Source organism: Lynx canadensis, chromosome B1 (assembly GCF_007474595.2).
Source record: "Lynx canadensis isolate LIC74 chromosome B1, mLynCan4.pri.v2, whole genome shotgun sequence".
NCBI classification, from domain to species: Eukaryota; Metazoa; Chordata; class Mammalia; order Carnivora; family Felidae; genus Lynx; species Lynx canadensis.
Genome location: NC_044306.2, coordinates 45,716,995 through 45,739,586, shown reverse-complemented (window position 1 = coordinate 45,739,586; position 22,592 = coordinate 45,716,995). Strand labels below are relative to the sequence as shown.

Sequence of the window (22,592 nt, the reverse complement as noted above, 5' to 3'; positions counted from 1 at the left end):
TCAAACTCACAAACTGTGAGATATGACCTGAACTGAAATTGGATGCTTAACCAACAGAGCCACCCAGGCACCCCTTAAATCTGTGGGTTAAAGGGTTTATCATGTCCCAGTGTTGCAGGATTCTTTAGCTCAATACCCAGGGAACCTTGTCTTGCCACTTCGAAGAATGAAGAGGAGAACACAGAATAAAATGAGTAGCAGGCAAAAGTTTTTATTAAAAAGTAAGAATAGTGGAAGCAAGGGTAGTACAAAAGCTCTCTTTGAAGATAAGGGGCACATGAAAGTGAATGCCCCAGATGATAGGCAAGGGACTTTATTTTATAGGGTTTTGGCCCATTCCTTTTTCTTTTTTCCCTTTGTTTCTTTTTAGGTTCTTTTTTTTTTTTTATTTATTGGTCTGATAACTATAAATGCAGACTTGTTTATTCCTGAGGGGAACCTGGGGAAGGAGTAGGTGGTGCTTGTTACATTTGTAAGGAAAACTTTGTGTCTGAGAGAGTTTTCCTCATGGTCAGGCCCAGGAGAGTTTTTTCCGAGGTAGTTTTTCTCATGGGTAGATGTTCCTAGCATTCTTTTCAAATATGTGGTTTGCTCGCTCCCAGGGACCGTCAAGCCCTAGCCTCTCCCTTTCTGCCTACTGAATCCTATCTTTCCCTCTCATACCAGGAAAAATGACACAAATTATTTATTCCAACCATATTATGGAGCAGTTTACTGATTTTCAAGGATAAGGAGAGAATCCAAGCAGAACTAAGCAAAGTCTATAAAAGGGGGAGAAATGAAACTTGCCTCGGATTTGTCAATGTCCATTGATACCAGAAGGTGATAGGGTAGGGTCTGCAAAGTTGGCGTGAAAGTATAAGCTATCCTGTCATTTTAAATATTCAAGAGAAAATAGCACCCAGGAGTCCCTTTTAAAAGCATATCTCGAGGGGCGCCTGGGTGGCTCAGTTGATAAGTGTCTGACTCTTGGTTTCAGCTCAGGCCATGATCTTGCAGTTCGTGTGATTGAGCCCCACGTTGGGCTCTGCGCTGGCAATGTGGAGCCTGCTTGGGATTCTCGCTCTCTACCCCCCTCTGCCCCTCTCCTGCTTGTATGTGCACGTGCTCTCTCTCAAAATAAAAATAAATAAACTTAAAAAATAAGTACCTTGATGGTAAAATCCAGCCATATAGGAGATGAATCAAAAATAGGAACTCAGGAATGAGGAAACCATGATATAAAGTAATGGTGGGGATTATTGAATGAATTAAAAGCAGCGCTAAGGCATAGCCAAAGGAATTATGGCTACAGACTAGGGCACACATGTACCATGTAAAGATAACATAACTTGTGTGAGTGATGGCAAGGTAAGAGGAGAGGGGGGATCCCCCTAGCGTCCTCCATAGCATTTCTTATCTGAAGTTGAACAATGTCAAGCTTGAAACATAAAATTTCAGTTCTGAAATATGAAGTTAAAAATAGATGATAACTCAGTATCTTAACGTTGGTCCAAAATCCTTTACCTTATCTTATCTCCCATCTGGGTCTCTGCTCACATGGTTTTGGAGGAAGAGCAGAGTGGACAAGGGGGCCAGCAGCAGGCCACCAACTCTTGGAGAGTGCTGGGAGGGAGGGAGGGAAGAGGTTTGAAATACTAAATACCCCCAAAGAGAGTGAGCTGAACCTTAAAAATGTTACTTAATTTATCATGAGGGAGAATTCCAGGTTGCAATAAACTTAGTTTTAGTTTATACAACAGGTTGTACCAGGATACGATCTAATCCCTGTGCTATGATGCTGTTAACAGACACTATGGGGTTTCAGCTTAAAACTGTCTCAGGCAACTCTTTTAATCCTGAGGGAATATATATGACATAATCTGTGTGTTTTAAACTGGTTTTCTTAGAATGTACTAGTCTCAGACAACAGTGAAGACTCCAGAAGTTAGTGGAAGCAGATTAGTAGACTTTGCAACAAAACCCTCTGCCAGCTTTGGGAGTTAAGTGTACATGTATGATCCCTTTCTTATTTTGGAATAGGGTATTATAGGGAGTCCATACTCTTAACCTACTCCTCAAACTTAAGAAAAGGTCACTTTTAAAAAGTGGTCAAATACCTGAGCGAACTATGTTATTTCTAATTTCTATTTCAGTTCTTTTTCTTTTTTTTTTTTTAGAATTTTTTTAACGTTTATTTATTTTTGAGAAGAGAGAAACACAGCATGAGCAGGGGAGGAGAGAGAAAGAGGGAGACACAGAATCTGAAACAGGCTCCAGGCTCTGAGCTGTCAGCACAGAGCCCGACATGGGGCTCGGACTCCCGGACTGTGAGATCATGACCTGAGCCAAAGTCGGATGCTCAACCAACTGAGCCACCCAGACGCCCCTCTATTTCAGTTCTTAACAACAAAACAAAAAAACCTACTTTTCCAGGCATCTCTAACATCTTAACATTTTTGCTCTAAATAGAAATGGAAAACATCCAAGAAATATGTAAGATATTTGGGAAAAATGTCAAAAAATGGAAAAAGAAAGGAAAGTTGTATACATTATATAATTGTCATTTATAATATTAATAATATATGACATATCATATATTTATAAGTTTATATATACCACAAATACATAGTGCCATTGCCTAAGTTACTCATTTTAATATAAAAAGGTAATCTAATGAGTTTAATTTTCTTAAAATGTGAAGACTTAGGGAGAAATCAGAGGAAATATTCTTCAGAGTTTTTTTTTTAATCACTGAAAAAAAAATTTTTTTTTGGCAGGGAGTGGCGGTGGGGAATAATGTGGAAAATTTGTTTGCTTTTTCTTAGACACTAGCCTTCATTCTCTTAAGCACATTGAAGTGAAGTGCTCATGTAAGTGCTTTCTTTTCAATAATAACCCTGAGCTACTGGTAAATAAGAATAAATAATAATTGCTCGATTTCAGAACCTGGCTTATCTGAGTCTCATGGCTGTAGAATGCAGTGATTTGCCCAAATGAAAGGAAACAGATATGGGCAGCCAGTACCCCTGGGGAGCTCTCCAAATGTGGGCCCAAGCTACATCCTCCCTCAGAGTTCAGCAGTAATCACAGTGAAGAAAACAAGACTTCACGATCTCTACACACACTTTGCAAACCCTTTAACACAGGCTAGGAATCATTAATACTTCATTTGGATTGAATTAAGTGAAACTAATCCAATGTTTTTCCTATTCTTTATAAACATTCCGTTGGATTCCATTCAGAGACCTTTCCTGAATCTCCTCTTTTTGAACAGGTGGAAAATTCTGGTGATCCCTGGCTCAAAGGTAGAAATTCACAGAACATATCATATTTTGAATCTATTTACCTGGTCATGGCAACAACGTCAACTGTTGGCTTTGGAGATGTGGTAGCCAAGACATCCCTAGGACGGACCTTCATCATGTTTTTCACCCTGGGGAGTTTGGTGAAGAATATTTTTAATATCTTTGAATATAGCTACATTAACCCAACACATGTAGTTAATGGTGATAAATAAAGCAATACAGGTTTGAGAGTGAATGTTGCATTATTCAGAGCAAGTGTGAAATGAAAATGGAAAGATACTTAGATCCCATGTTTTCCAAACTGCGTCCTCTGGAGCACGTGATTCAATTGCATGATTGCCAAAGATGAGGATGACAGACAAAGGAGAGCAGACTTTATTTATTAGTCTGCATTGAATTGAGCAATCCTATATTCCTTTACCTCTTGCCCATCAGACTAAAGTCTTTCTTCCAATGAGGAAGGGCATTTGAGATTTGATTTGAATGAGCCAAATGAGTAACTCTCTCTGAACTAGCATTTTACTTCAGATATGTGAACATCTGTGCTTGGTTCAAGAGTGTATCATGGACAAAGGAAACCTCTTTTAGTTACTTTAACTTCAGCTCCTTAAAAACCAGTAACAGAGTTCTCCCCTCCACCTTTCTGATATTCCCCTGTCCATATTATTACATCCCCTCATTTCAGTCATTTCCCCTAAACCTCTCTCTTTCCCACGTTTTATTTTTTTTCTAAGCCTCACATAGTATCACGTCAGAAGAGTCAGAAGTGCAGTTAGTTGTGACTAGAGGACAAAAGGGACAGGAAGGGTGCCTTACCACTTGTCTTTGCTTTCATAATTTGGAATGCTGCAAAGCATTTTATTTGATTTAAACCAAATCCAAAGGTCAAGGAAGAAAAACAGCCTGCCTTTTGAAATACAGTTCACAGATAAGAGAAAGTTTTATGCACCTTCTTTCTCTTTTATAATCTCAGAGTTTTAGAATGTCCTTGAAAACAATGAGATCTGGGGGTGCCTGGGTGGCTCAGTCCATTAAGCATCCAACTTCAGCTCAGGTCATGACCTCACACAGTTCATGGGTTCGAGCCCCTCATTGGGCTCTGTGCTGACAGCTCAGAGCCTGGAGCCTGCTTCAGATTCTGTGACTCCCTCTCTCCCTGCCCTGCTCGTGCACGCTCTCTCTCTCTCTCTCTTTCTCAAAAACAAATAAACAATAAAAAAATGAAATCTAAGATTTTATTTGCTGATCATTTTAGATCCTATTTGCGAACTATGTCCCTGAAATGGTGGAAATTTTTGCTAACAAGAGGAAATACACCAGTCCCTATGAGGTGGTCAAAGGGAAGAAGTAAGTAGCTTTCAAGCATAATTTCTGCAGTTTGAGAAATTCTACTAGTCACATATCTCTTTAAAAATGCCTGTCGCTTGGCCTAAAGTGAATATATTGGCAAGGTCCTTCATTTACTGAAGAGGGTTGTGCTAAAATAAATACCATAAGATGATATTTGGTACTTGATAAAAACAACTATGTAGATGCTGGTAAGAGCAGTAAAACAACTAAAATGACAGATAATATTATCATTCCCTATCAAATATTAAGTGTGGCAATATTTCTGCATCCCTCATCACTGTGCTCTTAACATCTATTACTGTTCTGTTCATTTTAATCATGTGGTTAACTTACGGCTAATTTCACATAATGGATCAAATTAAAGCCGCAGTTCAAATTTAAAATAATTACTTTGACTCTGTAGTCTCAGCCAAAATTCCACTAACACCATATGGGGGCTCATTCACAGGCAGAGGTTTGCTGGAGTGAAGAGAAATTTCCACGTCTTCTACAACACTTCATAGATCACCTGTTTTGTCCATGTCATAGCCACCTGTTCTGGGAGGAAAATGGAGTTGGAGTTGTTTTTTATCATATTTCTCTGTGATGTGTTATTTCAGTATCCACTATGGTTTTCACATCCGAAAAGGAGGGAATGTATTGGAGATCTTAAATTGGAAGCAACTCTTTTTTAGTCTCTATTTGCTGTAGAGGAAAGAGGTCCAGTGGAGATAAACTCCCTTGGAGTGGTCTCTTAGCACAATTGGATGAAAACTAAGATTGACTTAGGAGTCTGAAGAGGAAAGTAAAAAAAAAATAAAAATAAAATAATAATAATAATAACAACAATAAAATGAGTGAAAAATAAATATTGAAAACATGGAAATGAACTAGATAAACCAAAGTCTTATGCAGTTCATCACAAGAAAGCAATGCGGGACACATGCCAAATTAGCCCAAAAGGTCTGGAAATCTTAAGGTTAGGTTAGGCTACATGTATGCTTTTAGTTTCCTTAAAAGAGTAATGGAGGGAAAAATAGCTTATTTAAGTGCATTACCTAAGGAGGTTGATAGCTATTTTTCACGATAAAAGTTGAGATTTTTACACCTGTCCTTGATGTCTCTCCATTGGACTCACTTTTTAGTAGCTACTAGATAATTTTCAGTGTGGAAGATAAACCAAAATAATCCAGAATGTACTGCCACCTCTGCCATAGTATTGACTATGAGAAAATCAGTGAAGTATTTTGAGCCTCTTTTGTTCCTTTGAAAAAGACTAGATCAGCTAATCAGGAGTCAAGTGAAAGAAATCAAGTGAAGTAACACATGTGCAAGTCCATTATAAGTTATAATAACTATGAAAAATGTCACAATTACAATAGTTATTATTGAATTCCTGAAAACCTATGTGTTATTCAAATGTTTGGATTCATACCCAACATGGAATGAACTAGGGACCATAGAAATCTGATGTTTCTTTTCTCTATTGGAGATGCAGTCTTCAATGTTTCTATTTTAAAAATCTGGGTAATTCAAATACCAGATTGATTTAAAGCTAAATTTAAGCTAAATTTAGCTCTGTGTCTTGACAGGAAGATACTTCTGTTTCTCAGATGATCCACCTCACATATTCTTGCCCCCTAGGTTCATCGTGGTCTGTGGGAACATTACGGTTGACAGTGTGACAGCTTTCCTACGGAATTTTCTCCGCCATAAGTCAGGGCAAATCAACATTGAGATTGTTTTTCTGGGAGAGTAAGTTTATCTGTACCATTCACGGGCTCTAAATTAATCCTTGAAATATGTGTGCATTTTTTTAATGGAAAAAAATTACCCTCGCAATATTCATAGGAAAATTAGGAAATAATAATAAGCAAAAAGAGAAGAAAAGGCAATCTTACGACCAGAGTTAACCTCAGAGAATATTTTGGAATATATCTTGCCTGATGTTTATCTGTATATGTACTAATGTTGTTAAAGAGATTTCCTGTCATTTACTCTTATATGACTGTGATTTTGTACACAAGTCTGGCATTCTTTTTAATTGCTGTTCTGTTAATTATCAGAATTGGAAATGTGAGTTCAAATAGATGCAGAAAGGATTGTTTTTAATGATGTTTTTATTCTATGAAACTTACATTTCCACAAGTAGAGTCCAAGTCAACTATTTTGTGAACCCCCTAGAAAATGCATACTTAATAGGAAAAGGTTTTTAAGTAGGCAAAATGGTTTCTTATGGCTTTATTTTACAATTTTGGTTCCCAGTGAGATTGAACAATTTTTGTATGTTTTGACCATTTGATTTTCCTTTTTTGATGAATGAAGAAATTTGTCTTCATTTCTCATATCTGCTTTTCTATGAGGATGGTTATCTGCTGCTTTACTGACTTCTCAGCGGTCTTAATGTATTTTGATATTAGCCTTTTTGTGTCATTTGTTGTAAATATTTTTCTCTCTTTGCCTGTGTGTGTGCACGCAGAAGCATTTGATTTACATGTACTATAACCCATCGACTCTTTCATTGTGGCATCTGGCTTTTCTGACACTCTTTGGCCTCTCTGTTCTAGAATTAAGCAAATATTTCTCTAGCGTTTCTATGTTTCCATATTGAAATATTTTGTATGTAAGCTCTCTGGAATTCATTTTGTGTAAAGTGTAAGGAACTAACTTCTTTATTTTGTTCAAATGGTTTATCAGTTATCCACACACCACCAAATAAGTCAGGCAGATTGGAAAGGGCATTTTGATCTTGTACAGGATCATATACAGGATCACTTCCGCCACTTCCACCTTCACACATTTTATAGTTCAACACTTTGTACCTTGTACATTGTGGCATGTCCAGTCCAATACAACTTTGGGCTCCCCTGTATGAGATGACCAACCAGCATTTTGAACTCCTTCATGGTGCTACATTGAGGGACAGCCAACAGTTCTATTTCAGTGTAATTGCCTGCCTGTCTTTTCGGTAATGTGTATGTTACTTGAATCCTTATTTTAAAAAATAGTCAAAAACCGGGCTAAAATTAGTGATAAGAGGCTAATAATTATAATCCAGTTGAGACAAAAAGGAAATCATTAGATGTATTTACTGTTGTATGGACTAATGTAGGTTATTATAGGTACTTGTCAAGAGAACGAATGAAATTTTTTAAAATTTATTTTAATGTTTATTTCTTTTTGGGAGAGAGAGAGAGACCAAGAACGAGTGGGGGTGGGGCAGAGAGAGAGGGAGACACAGTCTGAAGCAGGCTCCATGCTCTGAGCTGTCAGCACAGAGCCCGACGTGGGGCTCGAACCCACCAACCAAGACATCATGACCTGAGCTGAAGGTGGATGCTCAACTGACTGAGCCACCCAGGTGCCCCTAAAACAGAAATGTGAGATTTTTTAAATGGTGCAAAATGTTGGAAGCACTCATCTAGAATTTTTCCCATTACCTATAATTTTTGATGACTCTGCAATTCATATCCTCCACCAGACATTCTCTGTGGCTCCATATTCACACAACTAAATTGCTTACTGAATATCTCCATCCCAGAGCTTCAAAGGCCCCTCAGACTTAACATTTTAGAAAACAAACTCATGATCTTATATCTCTCTCTCCAGCTAACAAGGCAAATACATAAAAGAAGGAAAGAACACGGCACTTTCTGTCTCAGCAAATTGGACCTGATCAGTGCAGTTCCTAGAAACAGAAAGCAAGGCGTTGTTTTTGCTGCTCCTCTCCCTTAAGCCTTACGTATACTTGCATCAATATCATCAATTTTGTCTCCTAAAGAAATACTAATTGTGTCTCTGCCACTCCATATCCACTATCACAACCCTATTCAGTTAATATTTTGTATCTCCTTAAGTTCTGGAAAGGCCACGTTATTGATTTGTGCCTTTTTCTCAGAAACTCTTCTCCTGCTGTTATATGACTGGTTTGTTCTTATTCTTCAGCACTCAGAAATAAAGCCAGATGTTAGTATCACCTAACCACATGGATTAGTAATAGAGGATGGATGTTTTCCTACAGGGGATTAGGAGTTCTGTTAAAGCCACTAAATAAATACCATGAACTCTAAACCAAAGTCAGTCATCATTTTACATCTTTGGTACTATATTCTTTGCCCAGGGTTCCTCCTTCCTTGGAATTAGAAACATTATTTAAGTGCTACATGGCCTATACGACTTTTGTTTCTGGATCTGCACTTAAGTGGGAGGATCTGAGGCGAGTTGCGGTAAGAACTAGTTGTTTTTCTTCTGATTATCCTAAGCTGAAACAATTAAGATGATAGGATGTATTTCTCTTTCAAAAGTATCAGTCCACATGCTTAAATTGGTGGAAATAAGACTTCCTCAACTTTAAAAACTGATCATAAAGGAAATGTAGCTATTGAATCTCCAAATCCTCCTTGATAAATGTCAAGTAGACAGCACTGTTTACCTACACTTAACATTTATTTATTTCACTAAATTCTCTACTTATCTAGAGCAGTTTTATTTTAGCAGTCTAAGAAATCTGAAAAAGTTATGGATGGCAAAAGTGTGTTTAATCTTATCATTGAATAGAATCCTTACCAGACACAGATTTCCCAACTTTTTCTAAACACACTGATCTGCTTTCTGATAAGAGAAACAGAAAGGAAAATAGCAGAAATCCCATTAAGGATGGATGAAAAATAATGAGCAAAGGTCAACAGTCTAGACAGCTTTCATTTAAGATCAAAGCAGGTTTCCTCCCATGTTTTAGATTTCATAGAATCACATAAACCAAGGGCTGTAGTTTTTTAAATCAGAGATCTCTAGAGTTAACATAAAGAATTGAAATAGAAAATGACAGACTCAGAATAATCTTTCTCTTTCCCGCAACTCAGTATTGTAAGTGCCACTTCAATAATTTTCTATACCCTTAAGATTCAGAATCCACAAATACTGAATGATGATTACTTTGGGTCAAGCATACCTCCAGTTCCTCCATTCTTTGCTGTCCTAAGAGGCAAATCAATGTATAGGAAGTTGCTTAAAAACTTCGTTTTGGATAATAGGAAAAATATAACTATGTACTTTGCCTGTTTTAAAGCAGTCTTGCATCTGTGTTAGAGACCCTATGCCCAGGTCTGTCCCCTGCAGCACTTCCAGCCATTACAGCATCTACAGGACTCTGATCCTGCTGTAAGGACATCCTTATCACCACTCCTTCCCAAGGGTGTTCTCTCTCTTATGGGAAATTTTATGATGAAACCACAGGGAAACCCAGAGGGGGAACACTAGAGCATTTCCTATGTAATTAACAAGATGGCTGCTGTCTAATCTTGAAGAATAGGTGGAATCTGCAGAAGCATGCCTGATTATAGCCAACCCTTTGTGCAGTGATTCGCATGCTGAAGACACTTCGAACATTATGAGGTAAGAAGCTGGCACTGTTTTATATGCTTCAAGATGATTTTATTTCTACCTCTTTTAAAATAAAGCCCAGTGGCCCAGTGCATGGGATCAAATAGGAGAAGACGTCATCTATTACAGCACTAGGTTCATTATATTCCAGGTTTCTGCCTATTTTTTCTTTCTTTCTTTCTTTCTTTCTTTCTTTCTTTCTTTCTTTCGCTCCCCAAAGCTGTGTGGATGCAAAAATAGAGTATCCTGAGTATCTTTGTGCTTTTCCATATACTTTCCTAAAGCTTCATATGGGTAAAAGTTATTTAAAATTTTTTTCTTATGTTTATCTTTTGAGAGACATAGAGAGACAGAGCACAAGTTGGGGAGGGGCAGAGAGAGAGGGAGACACAGAATCTGAAGCAGGTTCCAGGCTCTGAGCTGTCAGCACAGAGCCCGACACAGGGCTCGAACTCACAAACTGTGAGATCATGACCTAGCTGAAGTCAGATGCTTAACCGACTGAGCCACCCAGGCACCGCAGGTAATAGGTATTTAAATTTAAAAAGCAAGCATACCAATAACTGATAACTGTTCAGATAACACCGTTAATAAATAACATCTTTAAACCTCCAAAAATAAAGATGCCATTTTCTGATTGGTGAATCCTATTAGTAGACTTTATTTATTGGAGTTTTTCTCCAGTAGTTCTGGTGAAATATTGTGTATCATTTGCTATAATGTGCTTGTGATTATTGGCAAATATCTTCCAGATGACTAGAATTGGTATTACTGTCTTTAACTATGAGCTGTCTGTGAGCGGGAACTTGACTTGTGGTGATAGTTTCAAGCTATCATGGTGATGGCAATGGCATTGTGCCCAACCATATGAACTTATGGTCCCCAGAGCATAATAAACATACATAGCTAAAGGTGATTCTACAAACAGCAAGAAACAGTTGAGAACATATACTGTGCATAATACAGTATATATGAGTTGGACCTCAGTCTCTTAATATGTATAATGAGAACATTGGGTAAGACAGTCTATGAGCTACTTCAAGCTATAGACAGAAATGTGATCGCTGTTTTTTTTTTTCTGTAATTAATGTATTTGAAGGCTAAAATACATGAAACTGTTGATTTCCTCCTCAAGAACTGGTTTCAGAACACCACAGTCTCCTAGTACCAAGAGCTGACCCTTCCATAGATTACATTTACTAAGTCACTAAAACAATATCATCCTTTACTGTGTATGCAATTAAACAGAACATTATTAGAAGACAGCATAATCATGCATTTTATATGTTGTTTTATTATTGCATACTGTACATCACTGATGAGCATATTTGTTGTTTATGTAGGGTTCTCTCCATCAAAAACTATAACCCTAATACCAGAGTCATCATACAGATACTTCAATCCCATAACAAGGTATGGTAACCATCTAGCCTCCCTATCATCCCCTTTTAGCTTATGGAGTTGAATAACTTCCTTTGTCTAAATAATAAAACTTATTAATTTCTCACAGGTCTATACTCAAAGATTTTTTGCCAATTACAGGTGAAATATGGAGGCTCATTAAGATTTTTAATCACTTAAAAATGCAAATTCATAAAGAGGTATACTTTCATACTTTAGCAGCTGCTACCTAAGGGTCTAACTACTAATCCACCTAAATCTAGATGCTGATATCCTTTCCTTTGGGACACTGACTTACCTCTTTTGGCACACCTAGGACTACTTGGAGCCACTAAAAATGAAGTAGCCTGATTAGACAATCACAGAGGTTTGAGAGACAACCAAAAGCTAAGACAGGGTTGAGCAAAAAGGTTCAACTCCTACACAAGGCCATTTCTTCAAAACTGAGAGAGGTGGCTATTTTACCTAGTGCAGAATTTCAAGGGGAATGAAGAAACAGAGGAATATATTCTAAATGAAAGAGTAAGATAAGACCTCAGAAAAAGACCTTGACGAAACAGAGATGAATGACAGAGTTCAAAACAGTCATAAAGATGCTCACTAAGCTATGGAGAAGAATGGATGAAGAAAATGATAACTTCAACAGAGATGGAGTATATAAGAAAGTAACCAAATAGAAATTACAAGCTGAGGAATTTAGTAACTGAACCAAAAAAAAAATACAATAGAGGGGTTCAGCAGCAAACTAGATGAATCAGAAGAATCAGCAAACAGGAAGACAGGGTAGTGGAACTCACCTAATCAGAGTAGCAGAAAGAAAAAAGAATGAAAATGAGTGGGGACAGCTTATGGGACAATATCCATTGGGTCAGTGTTTGCATTATAGGCATCCCAGAAGGAGAAAAACAAAGAAAGGGGCAGAAAACTTATTTGAAGAAGCAGTCACTGAAAAATTCCCTAATCTGGAGAAGGAAACAGACATCTACATCCAGGAAGCCCAGATAATTTTAAATAAGATGAACCTAAAGAGATCCACACAAAAACTCATTATAATTAAAGTGTCAAAAGTTAAAGACAAGGAGAGAATCTTAAAGTTGGCAAGAGAAAAACAACTTGTAATGTCTAAGGGAACCACCGTAAGACTAGCAACAGATTTTTCAGCAGAAACTTCACAGACCAGAAGGGAATGGCCTGATAGATTGAAAGTACTGAAAGAAAGAAAAAAAAAAAAAAAAAAACCCTGCCAATCCAGAATAGTCTACCTGGCAATGTTGTCATGCAGAGAGTTTTTCACACAAGCAAAAGCTACAGGAGTTCATCATCACTAGGACAGTTTTATAAGAAATGATAAAAAAAACTTCTTCAAGCTGAAAGGAAAGGGCATCAATTAGTAACAGAAAAAGATAAGAAAGTATGAATCTCAATGGCAAAAGAAAATGTATAGTAAAATTCAGAATAATCTAATGTTGTAAATGTGGACTAATCACTTATGAATCTCATACGAAGGTTAAAAGACGAAAGTAGTAAAAATAACTGCAGTACTTAGTAAGGGATACACTAAGGGATATACCAAATGCTACAAATTGTGATATCAGAAACAAAATGGGGTGGGGGGGGATAAAAATGTGGTTTTAGAATATGATCAAACTTAAGTTGTTAGGACTTAAAATAGATTGTTATAAAAATGAGTTATGTGAGCCTACTATGAAGTAGCCACAAAGGAAAAATATATGTAGATACACAACAAATAAAAAGAAAGGAATCTAAGACCTACAGAAAATCATCAAATCACAAAGGAAGAGAGCAAAAGAGGAAGAAAGGAACAGAGCATTGACAAAACAGCCAGAAAACAATTAACAAATGACAATAGGCACATACCTATCAATAATTACTTTAAATATAGATGGGCTAAATTCTCCATTTATAAATGATTTAAATTTTTTTTAATGTTTATTTATTTTTGAGACAGAAACAAAGCATGAATGGGGGAGGGTCAGAGAGAGAGGGAGACACAGAATCCGAAGCAGGCTCCAGGCTCTGAGCTGTCAGCACAGAGCCTGACACAGGGCTCGAACTCACGGACTGTGAGATCATGACCTGAGCCAAAGTTGGACACTCAACCAACTGAGCTACCCAAGCGCCCCTCATTTATAATTATATATATAATTAATATATATAACTATTATATATATTAATTATATATAATAAAATATATGGTCTATATAATGGAATTTTGTTCAGCCATAAAAATGAAGGAAATTTTGCGCTTGCTACAGTATGGATGGGCCTTGAGGGAATTATGCTAAGTGAAAATAAGTCAGAGAAAGACATACCATATGATTTCATTTATATGTAGAACTTTAAAAATTAAAAAAAAAAAAAAAAAACAAAGCAAACCCCCCCCCCTCAAAAAACTCATACAGATAGAACAGATTGGTGATTGTCAGAGGTGGGGATGGGGGTGGTGTTGAGGGTGGGCAAAATGGATGAAGGGGATAAAAAAGAACAAACTTCGTTTATAAAACAAATAAGTCATGGGAATATAATGTACAGCATGGTGACTATAGTTAATAATACTTTATTGTATATTTGAAAGTTATTAACAGTAGGTCTTAAAAGTTCTGACCACAAGAAAAAAATAATTGTAACTATTGGGGTGGTAGGTGGTAACTAGAATTATTGTGGTGGTCATTTCACAACACACACGTTGGATCATTATCTTGTACACCTGAAGCTAACACAATGTTATATGTCAGTTATATCTCAACGAAAACAAGGACAAAAATAAAAGTTGTAGGTTCAGGGTAGTATAAGAGGTCTAAGTCATTTGACCTGATTTTGCAACTCTCACTATTTCTATTTTATTTTTTTTCCACGTTTATTTATTTTTGGGACAGAGAGAGACAGAGCATGAACGGGGGAGGGGCAGAGAGAGAGGGAGACACAGAATCGGAAACAGGCTCCAGGCTCTGAGCCATCAGCCCAGAGCCTGACGCGGGGCTCGAACTCACGGACCACGAGATCGTGACCTGGCTGAAGTTGGACGCCTAACCGACTGCGCCACCCAGGCGCCCCAACACTATTTCTATTTTAAAAAGTGGGAGCAGTAGACCACTAATAATTTTTAAAAGCTGAATTTGTTCTGATACCTTCTACTGACACAGGCACAACAAATTTTTTCAAGTAAAACAAATGCAAGAAAGCACATTCATTCTGAAAAAACTTTCTTGAATTGTATTTACTCATAATATTTGACCTACTTTCTACTATGAAACAGGTTTTTCTGCCAAAGATTCCCAGCTGGAACTGGACTACTGGAGACAACATCATCTGCTTTGCCGAATTGAAGCTTGGATTCATGGCCCAAGGCTGTCTGGTGCCAGGTTTATGCACCTTTCTAACAACTCTATTTATTGAACAGAACAAAAAGGTAACCTTGTAAATTGTTGAATCTTGGCTTTTTTCCCATGTCCTCACATGGTTAGGATCAGAAATAGGAAAAAAAAAAATTGAAGAAGTCAAGAAAGCCCCAAGGAATCAGATTTGACTTCCATTTGAACGGCAAAGTATTGAGAGATCTAGACTACAGTCCAGACATTACACTGACCTTGAAGAAGTTATTTATCTTATTCTTGTCTAAGAATATTTATCTGCAAAATAGAAATAATATCTTTGCTTCCTACCTGCAGTCCAGGATGCTGGGAATATAAATGTAGAAGTACTTGGAGTTACTGAACATAGAAATATAAATAAGGGCACCTGGGCAGCTTGGGTGGTTAAGTATCTGACTCTTGATTTCGACTCAGATCATGATCTCACAGTTGGTGAGATTAAGCTCCATGTAGGGCTCTGCACTCATAACATGGGGCCTGCTTGGGATTTTGTCTCTCCCTCTCTCTATGCCCCTCTCATGCTCTTTCTCTCTCTCTCTCTCTCTGAAAATAAATAAATAAACTTAAAAAAAGGAATATAAATAAAGACTATTATTAATGGAAAATCATCTATTTAAATATAAAGTAACTGTAATAATTGATATAATAATAAATAATTATATTCATTGAACAAATAATAATACAAATAATAATTACAATCTAATTTTTCAGGTTATTTTGGGGACATTCCATGCAGTAATAATAGTCACCACCTATGAATGCCTTCTGTGTTATTGATTTTAAATACATTATGTTTCTCCTTGATAATATTTTAAGATAGCATCCCAGTAATAGGTCAGTGAAGCTAACCTGATTTTATAGGAAGTTAGTGAGTAGCAGAGGTAGAATTGTCTGACCTAATTAATGTCTTACCACTATGCTTGATGCCTGTGGTTGTTAGGTATCTACTCACAATCTCCCACATCAGGTCCTTTGATACTTTTGAGTCAAAATAAGTGGCTTGAAGGGACTATTAGGGTGCTATAGTACCAAGTATGGCCTTTGAAATGTCACTCCCATGAAATATTCCAGGAAAGGCTCTAACCCTCAGCTGGGCCTGGTATCCCATTGTCCAGAGGCTCTTCAGAGAGTCTGAGAGTGACATTTCCTCTTCATTTAATTATGAGTCCACACATGACTTCTTTTATACTCAGTTTCCCCCTTGGCCTTTTTTTTTTTTTTTTTTGCATTTTATTTTCTTTTTTAATAAATTCAAAAAACTTTTTGCATCTTTTCTGTTTTCATCCCTGGTACGATATAAAAACAAATAAACACCATAAAAGATGCTCTGGCCAGCAGAACACTAACTGAAAAACAAAGGTTTCTTCTGTAATTCCTTCTGTGAATGTGAGGAGATATCATATATAGATAAATAGAAATGACCATCAGGCAGCAGGAAATGAGCCCTGGTGCTACTACAGTGAACCTGCATTAGCCTTATCTTAGTGGTCACTGTGTAAGGCTTCGAAAATCACTTGTGAGGAAATTGTCTCTGCCTGTGTTGTGTCCTTACAAAGTGCAAGATAACCACGATATCTGTTGTAATGACTCTGATACTAATCTCCAGGGCTAGAGAAAGTAAATGGAATGAGAACCCTCTATGAAGACTTCATCTCTTTCATGGAAATAGAGGAGGAAGAAATGCAAACCAACCCTGTATTATGTTGTTCTTGATGTGTAATCTGCAGTTGTAACCTCCTCACTGAACATGGCCTGTCAACTTTCATCTTAAGAGGGCTTTTGGGATATAGGAATTGAGAGAGATTATTTGGAAGTGATGTCTAAAACCTACTTTCAGAAATCTTAAACTGGGCCACAGATTTTGTAATTCTGTACTCTGCTCTGGTTTATAGATTCCGTAATAAACTGTTAAGTTAGGTTTAATAGCCAGGACTCCAGTGTCTTGTGTTCCATTTTTGTTGCATTGGACACTTATTTTCTCTGTCAGTTTCTGCATCAATAAAATGAGAGTTATGAAGGAAACAATCAACAAAACTAAAAAGCAGTCTATGGAATGGGAGAAGATACTTGCAAACAACATGTCTGGTAAAGGGTTAGTATCCAAAATCTATAAATCTATAAAGAACTTATCAAACTCCATACCCAGAAAACAAATAATCTGGTTAAGAAATAGGCAGAAGAAATGAATAGACGTTTTCCCAAAGAAGACACCCAGATGGCTAACAGACCTATGAAAAGATGCTCAGCATCACTCATCATCAGGGAGATCCAAATCAAAACCATGATGAGATACCGCCTCACACGTGTCAGAATGGCTAAAATTAACAACTCAGGAAACAACAGATGTGGATGAGGATGTGAAGAAAGGGAAACCCTCTTATACGGTTGGTGGGAATGGAAACGGATGCAGTCACACTTGAAATTAATATGGAGGTTCCTCATAGAACTAAAAACAGAACTACCCTATCACCCAGCAATTGCACTACCAGGTATACAGAAAGGATACAAAAATACAGATTCTAGGAGGTCAGTACACCCAATGTTTATAACAGCCTTATCAACAATAACCCAACTACAGAAAGAGACCAAGTGCCCACTGACTGATGAATGGATAAAGAAGATGTGGTATATATTTACAATGGAATATTACTCAGCCATCAAAAAATTGAAATCTTGCCATTTGCAGTGACATGGATGGAGCTAGAGTGTATTATGCTAAGCAAAATAAGTCAGTTAGAGAAAGACAAATACCATACGATTTCACTCATGTGAAATTGAGTAAACAACACAGATGAACATTTGGGGAGGGGAAAAAAAGAGAATGGGAGGAAAACCAGAAGAGACTTTTAATGATAGAGAATAAACTGAGGGTTGCTACAGGGGAGTTTTAGTGTGTGGGGGGAGTTAAATGGGTGATGGGGATTGAGGAGGCACTTGTGATAAGAACGGGTGTTATATGTAAGTGATGAACCACTGAATTCTACTCCTGAAACCATATATGACACTATATGTTAACTACCTAGAATTTAAATAAAAATTTGGAAAAAAATAAAACAAAATAAAACCAAAAACTTTCTTTAGGCTTGAAAAATAAAATAAAATAAGCTATTAATCTCATAATCTGATTTTTGTAAGTATTATGTTAATATCTGTAAAACTTATGAGTACTCAGATTGAAAGACCTTGGATCAATGGTATGTGTTTCATCTGTATTAATTATATGGTGAGACATTATAGTCCAAAGAGCATTTCCAGTTGCTTCAAGGCACAGAGCATTGCCTTAGGCTTAAACTTAAATTAGATCTACTCCAACTTACATACTTGAGCTCCCTGACTCCACTATCTAAATCCAAAATCCATCTTATCTTCCTGTTTCCCTTTCTGATCTTTAAAAAATGAGCACAGGAAGTCTTCTCCATCTCTATCATTTTTTTACCATTTTTCAAAAACTGAAACATTTGGCTTAGAAGTGCCAAGCCAGTTTTTTCAGTAATTGGAACTTAAATAGGGACCACCCAGTGAGAGGAGCCCTTCTCAATAGAAGAATTTAAGAGAGTGGAAAAAGGCAGGAGATTCAGCTGAATCTTGGAAAGGGAGTTGCAGGGGAGAGTGCCATCCTGGACTGCCTGATAAAATTAGTCCTTTTTTGTAAGGCAGGATGTGTGTGTGTGTGTGTGTGTGTGTGTGTTTTATTTTTTTTGAAACTGCAAGATGGCCATCTGAGGAGTATTTCTGAACTCGCCTTAACTGTCCACAGCCACACTGTTTCAGAGCTTCCAGAACTTCCAGACATTGACCTGGGAGTCTGGGGTATAAAGGGGCCTGTCCTGCCATGTCAGGGCAGTGTGCTGGGGATTCTTATGGCAGCAGATGGGGAGAATGATGGGGATGTACATAGAGCACAACAAAATTCCAAGTTCTTACACAAATACCAGGGATGAGTTACCCAGCAGCCCTCACCCTTCACAGGCTGTATTTAGCCTTTTTGAGAGATACCCTTCTCCCTTCCCATCTCCCTCTTCTCTAGAAACCTATTGCTACCCTCAATTTTTATATTCCCATTTCCATCGATCAGGATGGCCACTTAAATTCATTTGAAGCTATGAAGACTTCTGATGCTGGGCAGAACCCATGCATATTTTTTTCTTTGTGGTATATGGCTAGTCAGTAGAAAACTAATATGTTAAAAAAAAACAATCTTGAATAGCCATATCCATGGAGAGACAATTTAGATACCATATTATCCTTCTTATCTTACTGTTACTGACTCAAAAACTAGTCTATCTTGCTGAAATTATTGGAAAAATTCCAGTTTTCAACAAGGAGTCTTGAATGCCATCTGGGAAGAAATCAAGTCATGATGCTTTTACTTCATTCTGAACTCTCTAGTGTAAATAGTAAAGATGTATGTTAGAGTTTAAGTTCTTCCTTTCTTCAGTTAACCCCTAGGACAAATCTCTTTTTTATGACTTAAGCACAACGAGCGCTGGTTTGCTGCCTAGCAGGATATACAACTTGAATTATAATATCCCATATTGCATGGCATTGTGCTTCATGTCACATGATTGTGTATTCCAGGTTTTTCCTAAACAGCCCTGGCAAAAACATTTCTTGAATGGCCTGAAGAACAAAATCCTGACTCAACGTCTCTCTGATGACTTTGCTGGAATGAGTTTTCCTGAAGTTTCCCGGTAAGTTAATAGAAATAACTTTCCTCATTCTTCTTGAAGTGACATTCTTTTGACAGTGCTCATTGGGGGCTCACTGTAGGCCAGGCTCCATGGTAGATGTTGAAGATGTGGGAATGAACATGCCTGAGTCTCTACAACCTAGAACTTTGCAGTCTGTGTGGGACAGTTTTGTGTCTGTCACAGTCGTCATGTGGGCTGGGACTTACTTTAGAATGGATTCCACATTTGGGAGGGTCTTCCTCTGCTGAGGTACTAGTGTTTTCCCAGACACAGAGCACAAAGTGTTGGTCATGTTCTTGTGAATTAGCACCCTGCCACCCTCTTTCCTCACAATTTCATGTCTTCCTTCCTAGGCTCTGCTTTGTGAAGATGGGACTCATGCTGATAGCCATCGAACACAGATCCTTGTTTCATGGTTGCTGGTACCAATGAGACTTTGAATCTCTTCAGTTTTTTTTTTAAAGGAGAATCTTTATGATTAAGACTTTTACAAAAATACAGCCATAACTAAGGTTTTGCCATTTGTTGAGAGCCAGCCTGTTGGGCACCCAGTCTGCTGTGGTGCACTTAGTACTGTCTCTAGTGACTGGGGTTAGAAATCTAATGATTGGGGTTAGAATGGTTATCCTGATGGGTAAGCACGTACTTTGCCTTTGTTGTTATGGCCCTCCCCAAGTTCTCATGAGCAGGAGAGAGAAGTGGTCTCCTTCTCATATCTGTTCCTTTTAATGTATTACCAGATCTTCTAAGTCTTGACCATCAAATAATACTATGAGTTAAAATTATTTATGACAGAAGATGCTCCCACAAATTGTAGCCTTAGAAAGTAAGCTACAAAATATGGCAAAATAAGAATTTGGCCTACTGAACAAAGTATGCTGTTGGTAGGGTGGATAAAAGAAAGAAGTAACATTATTAGATCAATGGAATTTCTTGAAAACCCATAATGGATAATATGAGAAGTAAGATAATTTATCATGTAATGAAAAAGAAAATCCAGGACAAACAGAGAAACAGGACAAACAGCTACAATGATACAGAGATAAAAGATACTAAAAAATAAGAAAAACTAGAGGATTAAGTGGGATGAGGAACAAGAAAGAATATTATATTGGCTTGTGTGTGTGTGTGTTTTTAGTGGAAAACTAAGTTGAATTAAATTGGAATCAACAGAATAAATTCTGATCCTGATTATGATTTGCTGGCCCCATGGCACTGGAGAAGTGTCCATCTTCTGTAAAATGAGGAAGTCATTCTAGCTCTAAAACTGTCATTACCAGGAGCCTTAGAATTACAGGGAAATATTAACAATTCAATAAGTTTGAATGATAGCAGATGGACTACAGAGGGCTAATTTTATATGAAACGTTGAAAAGAAAAATTGAAGTATAGAGGATTCAGGATGTAACTGGGCTAAAGAAGTGAGTGGGGTACTGTACAAAGGAAGTCACTAAAGAGAGAATAACAAATAGTATTGTCTGGCTGTCTATATTCTAATTAACAATCCTGCTGTACTCAAGAAAGTCTCGAAATCTAATCCTTGGACAAATGGCTCTTCTTCCGGAAATAGGTCATGGTAAAAAAAGATGGGAGTCTTAGAACCATAACCCAGGCAGTTTGGGTTTGAGACTAGCTCAGAACTTGATCAAGTTTGAACGTTTTTGGCCTTCAACAATCTGGACTATGTAGTAGAATTATTTGCAAAACTTTCAAAGCATGTAGATTCCAAAATCCTACTTCTTAACTCTATAAAATTAAAATCTCCAAGGGTGGAGCCAGAGAATTTTCAAAGTTCCTGATACAGTCACTTTATTCACTGGGATTTGGAAACTGCTGGACCAAATGGTCTTTGAGACCCTTTCCAACTTTAACATCCTCGATTTTGTTAAACTTTATTATTAGGATGGCTATGGGACATCACAGACCAGAAACATGACCATTTATTATGTAGCTAATTTCCACATATATTCAAATGTCCTGGTGCTGTGTACTACCCAGCATGCAACTACCCTCATGAAAGAGGAACCTGCTCCAACTTAAATTTAATCTTGTTTTCTCACCGAAGAGTCAGGTGAATCAAAAGGATTAAATCCTGATATGGATAATAGCTGTCTTTACACCTTTACTAGTTTATGACCAACAGTGCTGTAGGCACTTTACTTACATAAACTCTTGAATCTTTACAACAATGGGTAGAATTCTTAGTCCCATTTTATAGAGGAGGAAGATGAGGCCCCGAAAAGTTAAATAATTTTCCCAAACTCACACCAGTCCCAAGTGGCAGAGCCAGAATCTGAACTCAGCCTGGCTCTGGGGACAGTGCTTCTGCTCACTATGCTGTGCTAACTCCACCACGGCCACAAAAGGAAGGAAAATAGGGTATCTCAATGGCTGGGGTTTTAGACTAGTATATAGGAAAAACTGGTGGGGGGGGGGGGAATCTATCTGTTCTCATCTTTTATTTTCTCTTCTCATTGATACACTTGAATAGATTTTAAAACTTGGAAAAGCCCTCGATAATCATCAGGATTTGTCTTAGAGGATAATTTGTCATCTGCTAAGAGATAGAGCTGGATCTGGCCCCAGTCAGATAATGTTCTAAGTTTGTTCCAGTAAGGAACATTCTCTGAGACAGCAACTGGCCATGATTCATGGAGGGGGTATGGGAAAAGTTTGGGAAAATCTTCAACGGGAGTTCACCTCTTCTTTCAAATGTCACCACAGATATTATCATGACAGTATCTTCATAACTAATTATTTAATATGCGTTCAGAAGATGCCCCTTTAAAAATAGGAGATAAGAAGATACAACTAAGTTTATGCTTGCTGGCTGGTGAACGGCAACCAGGGTTATTGGGGTAGGGGCACAAATCCATGTTCTTTTCCTTTCAAAGTTAAAATGGTTTGTTCTGCTCGTTAATATCAGTCAGTGCATTTTTGAAAATGCCATCCAATATCTCAGGTAACAAACCACCTCAATACAGCTATTCAGCATCTTTCTACTCTTGGCATAGGGTGGAAGAGGTTTTGTGGTGAAACCCCTTTTATTTTTGTAAGGCTCTTACATTTGCACATTACTTTGGAGTGCCCTAACAACAGAATAAGCTTTC

At 37.5% G+C, this 22,592-nt stretch overlaps 1 protein-coding gene across 1 annotated transcript in view; it reads left to right on the top strand.

The window, feature by feature from the left end:
- KCNU1 (potassium calcium-activated channel subfamily U member 1) overlaps positions 1–22,592 on the top strand; it is a 149,449-nt gene that overhangs the window by 30,097 nt on the left and 96,760 nt on the right. Inside the window, exons 8-16 of the mRNA XM_030311875.1 lie at positions 3,257–3,427; positions 4,543–4,634; positions 6,261–6,371; positions 8,737–8,842; positions 9,928–10,010; positions 11,342–11,411; positions 14,677–14,829; positions 19,370–19,482; positions 19,836–19,904. Coding sequence (XP_030167735.1) covers positions 3,257–3,427; positions 4,543–4,634; positions 6,261–6,371; positions 8,737–8,842; positions 9,928–10,010; positions 11,342–11,411; positions 14,677–14,829; positions 19,370–19,482; positions 19,836–19,904 — 968 coding nt within the window. The remainder of the gene's footprint in view (positions 1–3,256; positions 3,428–4,542; positions 4,635–6,260; positions 6,372–8,736; positions 8,843–9,927; positions 10,011–11,341; positions 11,412–14,676; positions 14,830–19,369; positions 19,483–19,835; positions 19,905–22,592) is intronic.